Source organism: Chelonoidis abingdonii, chromosome 7, assembly GCF_003597395.2.
Source record: "Chelonoidis abingdonii isolate Lonesome George chromosome 7, CheloAbing_2.0, whole genome shotgun sequence".
NCBI classification, from domain to species: domain Eukaryota; kingdom Metazoa; phylum Chordata; order Testudines; family Testudinidae; genus Chelonoidis; species Chelonoidis abingdonii.
In genome coordinates, this window is record NC_133775.1 from 70346474 (window position 1) to 70353820 (window position 7347).

Below are 7347 nucleotides of genomic sequence, written 5' to 3' on the forward strand. Positions count from 1 at the left end.
TGCAGCCATTGTATCACTAGGACTTTCTTTTTATACACCTTCACGAGGACAAAATACAGTGTGTGTAGACAACCATTCTGCTACTGAAGAGGATGAAAATGAGATGGCTTGGATTGAAGGAACTACAATTCTTTTGTCAGTAGCTTGTGTAGTATTATCAACAGCATTAAATGACTGGAGTAAGGAGAAACAATTTAGGAGGTTGCAGCATCATATTGAAAAAGAACAGAAGTTTGCTGTTGTCAGAGATGGTCAAGTCATCCAAATACCCATAACTGACATAGTTGTTGGGGATATTGTGCATATCAAGTATGGTGACATTCTACCAGCTGATGGTGTGCTTCTCCAAGGGAATGACCTCAAAATGGATGAGAGTTCACTCACAGGAGAATCTGATCATGTTAAGAAGACTTTGAGTGGAGATCCCATGCTGCTCTCTGGTACCCACGTGATGGAAGGCTCTGGAAGAATGATAATTACTGCAGTGGGTATAAACTCACAGATGGGAATTATCCTCACTTTGCTTGGGGTGGGAGGAGAACTAGAGAAGGAGAAAGTGAAAAAGAAAAAGAAAAAACAAGATGTCTCTCCTGAGAACAGCAACAAAGCAAAAGCTCAGGATTATGCAGCCACAGAAATGCAGCCTGGAACTAGTAAACAAAGCACTAATGGAGACGAGACAGTCACCAGGCAATCAAATTTGCCGAAAAAAGAAAAATCAGTCCTACAAGGGAAACTTACCAGATTAGCAGTTCAGATTGGCAAAGCAGGGTTGGCAATGTCTACAATCACAGTGCTGGTCCTTATAGTTTATTTTTTAATTAAAACATTCTTGATTCAGAAGCGTACTTGGACTGCTCAGTGCACCCCAGTTTATATAAAATATTTTCTGAAGTTCTTCATTATTGGAGTTACGGTCTTGGTTGTGGCTGTGCCAGAGGGTCTCCCACTTGCTGTCACTATCTCACTCGCTTATTCTGTAAAGGAAATGATGAAAGATAATAACCTAGTGCGGCATTTGGATGCTTGTGAAACAATGGGCAATGCAACAGCCATTTGCTCAGATAAAACAGGAACATTAACCATGAACAGAATGGCAGTAGTCCAGGCTTTCATCAGCGAAATGCATCATAAAATTATTCCTGCACATGAATCAATTCCTCAGACTACTCTGAGCTATCTTTTAACAGGTATTTCTGTGAATTGTGCTTACACTTCCAAAATATTGCCTCCTGAAAAAGAAAGTGGCTTGCCACGTCAGATTGGCAATAAAACTGAATGTGCCTTGCTAGGATTTCTTCTCGATTTAAAACAGGATTATCAGGCTGTAAGAAATCAAATACCAGAAGAAAAGTTGTATAAAGTATACACTTTCAATTCTGATAGAAAGTCAATGAGTACAGTACTGAAAAATGTTGATGGTAGTTACCACATGTTCACCAAGGGTGCTTCTGAGATAGTACTTAAAAAATGCAACAAAATCTTGAATGCTGCTGGTAAACCTAAACCATTCAACTCAAAGGACAGTGATGATATTGTAAAAAATGTGGTTGAACCTATGGCTTCTGATGGACTCAGAACCATATGTCTGGCATTCAGAGATTTCCCAGCTGGGCAGGCTGAACCAGACTGGGACAATGAAAACAGTATTATCATGGAACTTACATGTATTGCAGTTGTTGGCATTGAAGATCCATTGAGACCTGAGGTTCCTGATGCAATAACAAAATGCCAGAATGCTGGCATCACAGTGCGCATGATTACTGGCGATAACATTAATACTGCACGCACAGTTGCTTTGAAATGTGGTATTTTGCATCCTGGGGAGACCTTCCTTTGCTTGGAGGGAAAAGAGTTGAACAGATTAATAAGTAATGGAAAAGGTGAGATTAAGCAAGAGCTCCTAGACAAGATTTGGCCAACACTTCGGGTGCTTGCAAGATCCTCCCCGACTGACAAACACACTTTGGTAAAAGGTATAATTGACAGCACCATCTCAGAAGAGAGACAAGTTGTAGCAGTAACTGGTGATGGTACTAATGATGCGCCAGCACTGAAGGAAGCAGATGTTGGTTTTGCTATGGGCATTGCTGGAACAGATGTAGCTAAAGAAGCATCGGATATTATTCTCACAGATGACAACTTCACAAGCATCGTTAAAGCAGTTATGTGGGGCAGAAATGTATATGACAGTATCTCCAAATTCTTGCAGTTCCAGCTTACTGTCAATGTAGTAGCAGTAATTGTAGTATTTGTGGGAGCATGTATCACGCAAGATTCACCCCTGAAAACTGTGCAGATGCTGTGGGTGAACCTCATTATGGACACATTTGCTTCTCTTGCTTTAGCTACAGAAAAACCAACTGAGTCTCTCTTGCTACGGAAGCCTTATGGAAGAAATAAACCCCTAATCTCCCGCACAATGATGAAAAACATTTTGGGTCAGGCATTCTATCAGCTCGTGGTCATCTTTACACTTATTTTTACTGGTGAAAAGCTTTTTGATATTGACAGTGGAAGAAATGCTCCTCTGCATTCCCCACCCTCCAGTCATTACACGATTGTATTCAATACTTTTGTCTTGATGCAGCTCTGTAATGAAATCAATGCCCGAAAGGTTCATGGTGAAAGGAATGTCTTTGAGGGAATATTCAGTAATGCCATCTTTTGTGCTATCACTGCTGGTACGTTAATTGTACAGATACTTATAGTAGAGGTTGGTGGGAAGCCCTTTAGTTGTACTGAGCTTACAGTAGAACAGTGGCTATGGTCACTTTTCCTAGGGATAGGAACATTACTGTGGGGCCAGCTGATAACAACAATTCCAAATAACTATTTGAAGTTCTTGACAGAACTTGGTCATGGGCCACCAAAGGAAGAAATCCTTGAGGAAGAACTAACTGAAGGTGCAGGAGAGATTGACCATGCTGAAAGAGAATTACGTCGTGGTCAGATCTTATGGTTTAGGGGGATGAATAGAATTCAAGCTCAGAGCCGAGTGGTGAATGCATTTCGAACTTCCTTTTATGAGGAGTTAGAAAAACCACAAACACAAAGTTCAGTTCGCAGCTTAAGAGAATCTAAGCAATGAATTTTAAGTCCTACCTTCCCATTATTGAAACATCACTCAAAAGATAATACTGGGCTACATGTTAACACATTCACTGCCTTAAGAAATAAATGGGATTTTTTTTCACACAGAGTGATAACAAGACAATCTTTTTGTCTTGACTGCAAAGGAAAGCACACTGGCATGAATGGAGGTTTGTTGATTAAATAGCTTTCTGACAGATTTGAGGATTTCTTTTTTGGAGAATGGGAAAATAAATTCATATAGATAACGGTAGTTCAGCATAAAAAGGCTGCTCCTAGCTGTACTCAGAAATGGGTCTGAAGAGCATATTAAGAGTGCTTATGTTTATCTTGAGCCTTTCATTTGGCTTTTTTGTGGGAAAAGGGTGACTATGCTGCCTATCTATTAACTCTAATTTCTGATGTCAGCTGTTAAAATTTGACTAGTTTATTTTATAAAAGACAATGATCTTTTTATAAAGTTCATAGATACTTTCAATTTTTCTCTGTTTACGGAGGACAAACCTCTTCCTATGTCAAAGAAAAAAGTCATTTAAATAGTGCTGTATTTTCTGGAGTAGGGGGTTTCTATTGAAACAAAACTCAATTCTGTTTCCAATGTACATGATAAATTCTGGAGATAAGTTGCTAGAGCTAATGATTCAATACAGGCACTGCTAGTGCTTTGTGAACTCAAGTGTGTGGGGCTGGAGACCTTACAAGAACCTAAGGGAGTTTGCTACACAACACCTATTGAAATGGAGTGGGTGATGCTTGCCTGGCTCCTTTACCCTGGCCTAGTGAATAAATTAGAGCCTCTGTTCTACTTAATGTTTGTAGTACTGAAAGGAGGCCAGTCACAGCTTGGTAAATGATCCAGCAACTTTAGAAATCTGCGCTGACTTTCCCCAGTAACCCATACAAGAGGGATATTGGCCATATTTGTAAATCTGATGGTATATATTCTTTGGGAAAGAAGCTCATTTTTAGAACTTTCAGCTCTACCCAATGCCCAGCATGGTCCTTGTAAATTATGTTGTAGCCTGACTTCTGTCCTGCTGAAGGATGGGACTCGGGAATAGTGTTTCTATAATAATATGTTGTTTTCTAAAGTGTTTAATCACAATCCATATTCCATAGAATATTCAAAATCAAAACATGTTAGGGAACATTGCATATTGTGAAAAACTAAAGCCCAGGCTGAGCAACCCAGTGACTCCGGGCTCCATGCAGCCCGGCAGCTCAGAACACATTTTTATCCTTTTTGCAAGCTTAGGCCAAGTCCAGCTCAAGGTCCATGGGAAACTGGTCCTTTCTAGGCCAGCAGTGCTCCCTGCTGAGTGGAACATCACTGGCAGAAGGGAAGGTGCTCTGGGGCACCATGCAACGCAGGAAGCAGCAACTTCAGACTTCCCCAGGACATGAAATGCAAGGTGCCGAATGCCCCCTCGCTCTTGTTATCTGAAGCATTCAGCACATAACACAGTGCTATCAATGGAGTTTTGAAAGGCCTTCACTGCACAGCATTAATGGATTTGAGTACATTGTTTAATGTTGTTAAATCTTGAAAACTGTATGAAATAACTGGTTTTGTTCAAAATTCAGTAGGATATTGTTAAATGTGGACGATTGATAAACAATGGAACTTGCTTGAAATGTTTTTTTAAATCTAACAAAATGTGTTAAATCAAAATTGATCAATATATTAGTCATTTTTGTCAACATATTAGCTCATTGCTGTCCTGGGGCCCCATACAGCTCTCATTTAAGTCAATGGAATATTTGCCACTGACTTCAGCTGACTAGGATCAGGACTATGTTCATTTAAATCTAAGTATTTAAAAACATCCCTCCAACAGGGGATTGGCGTGTACAAGGAGGAGTGTTACAATAGGCGCAGTTGGCATGTTTTTGTTTTGTTCACCATAGTTGTTTATGAACATTCCTTATTATTAATAAAAATAATTTTGTAAAAAGCTCTCTTCTCCCACATTGCTTGATCAAGATAGAGGCCAGAATCTGGGAGAAATCAGCAGGAAAGTGCCTAAAGGGTGGGTTGGCTCCTTTGGCTGCAGAAACTTGGGGGGGCAGCTCCAAAGGGTTCTGTGCACTTTAAGAGGATGAATGGGAGGGGCAGGACCATGGATAAGGCAATGGCTGCTCATCTCACATTTTCAAAAGCCCCAAAAGGCACCCACCTCTCCCTGCAGGTGCAGCTTCTCTAAGGGCTTGTCTATGTTTGCAGCACTGCAGTGGTGCCGCTGTAGCGCTTAAGGGAATGTCTACACTTAAAATACTGTTAATGAAGACACTCTAAGCTGATGGGAGAGAGCTTTTCCATCAGCATAGTTAATCCATCTCCCCAAGACACAGAAGTGTTGCGCTGTCTACACAGGGAATTATTTAAGTATAATTACATTACTCAGGGTTGTGGATTTTTCACACCCTTGAATGACATAGTTATACCGATATAGGTCTGTAGTGTAGATCAGACTTTACTGAAGATGCTATCTATGCCGACAGGAGCGCTTCTCACATCAGCATAGGTACTTCATCACTTTGAGAGGCAGTAGCTAAGTAGATGGGAGAAGCCCTCCCGTTGACATAGCACTGTCTACACTGGGTATTAGCATTTTCCATGCCCCTGAGCAATGTAGTTTTATCAGTATAAGTTTGCAGTATAGACCAGGTCACCCTTTGCCTCTCATATCTGCAGCACACACACCCATATGCTGACTGCGATGATAGTATGTGTTAGAGACAGAAAGGCAGACAGAGTGACATATCTACTTGCCTTGACCAAGGAAGGAGAGATAGGAGGGACACTAGATTTATCTCTGGGGGATGCCAGAGGGAGCGGGTGAAGTATGTTTTTGGTGGGATGAACCTTGTCAGGCTGGGGGGATGTTGCACAGTGCTACACCTGTCATACTTCTTCCAGCCATGATTCTGTTCTATATAAAGAGGCAAGAGGAGGAGGGCCAGGCTGGCACTGGCCCAGAGCTGGAAATGGAAGACACAATTCTACTCTGTTAATAGGATGTCTGAGAGTGCCAGGGTCTTCCTTGACCTTCCAGAAGCACAGGCCATGCAGTGGTAGAAACTCACCTCTGAACTCACCATGCAACTGTAGAATGAGCTCAGTGAGAACTTAGAGAGAGCCACAAAAGGTACACATGCTCTTTGTGCATCCAGCACAGTCACTACCACCTGGGGCCTTCCAAAAGACCAGAGGGGAGACCACAGACATAGCACAGCCTCATGGAGTCTCTTCAGACCCTCATCAGAAGGGCACCAGATCACATCAGTTTCTCATGGAAAGAGCCACTCAGCTGTTAACCATGCTGGGGTTCCACCCACCAGCCCACATCCCCTCAGTGCTGGGTTGTGGTGCCACAGGCTGAACAGTGCAGGCTTTCGTAATGAATTTGTGCAAGGATTCCCAGTGACTGTCACACTTTTGTCCTCAATAATTCAGACCTCCCAGTGTTGGATGGAAGTCAGGAGGCAGAGGATGAATTCCTAGTGGCTGAGTACCAGACACTGCTGAAGTGCACACTGTCATGCTGTCTGGAGTGGCTCATGACTGTGAGTGCCTACCTCTGGGCAGATTGTCGGAAAACAGGCGGACACCCCAAGCTGGCAGTATATTCTGTAATTAGATTTCACCAAGACAGTAACAAATGTGAACTCCTGGATCATTGTACCAGCCTTCCCATGGAGTCACAGACAGTCCCCTCAGACTCTCCAGTCTATCTTGCTACCCAGACAAACTGGACCTTGTGATAAAAGGTCACTTATGCCAAAAATACACCACATTAGGATACTTCCAGTCCCAAGAGACCAGCCACTTACCCCAGATCAATTGGTACTCTAGATCTTATGCCAAAGACAACTCTGGCATCCAAATTCTATAGTAAATTAACTAAAAGTTTATTAGTAGGGCCCTACCAAATTCATAGTAACGTATCACAGACTGTGAAATCTGGTCTCACCCCACGAAATCTGGTATTTTATGTGCTTTTACCCTATACTATACACATTTCACAGGGGAGACCAGCATTTCTCAAACTAGGGGTCCTGACCCAAACGGGAGTTGCAGGGGGTTTGAAAGGTTATTTTAGGGTGGTCGTGGTATCACCACATTTACAACTGCACTGCCTTCAGAGGTGGATGGCTGAAGAGGAGCAGCTGTTGGCCGGATGCCCAGCTCTGAAGGCAGCACCCTGCTAGCAGCAGTACAGAAGCAAGGGTGGCAATACTATACCATGCCAT

General features: G+C 42.3%; 1 protein-coding gene across 1 annotated transcript; it reads left to right on the forward strand.

Annotated features, from left to right (window-relative positions):
• The first annotated feature begins 1055 nt into the window (after positions 1–1055).
• Positions 1056–3091, forward strand: LOC116823975 (plasma membrane calcium-transporting ATPase 1-like). Its single transcript, XM_032778941.2, has 2 exons — positions 1056–1280; positions 2166–3091. Exons 1-2 carry the CDS (start codon positions 1085–1087, stop codon positions 3089–3091), a joined length of 1122 nt encoding a protein of 373 aa, XP_032634832.2. The 5' UTR covers positions 1056–1084.
• Positions 3092–7347: the final 4256 nt, after the last annotated feature.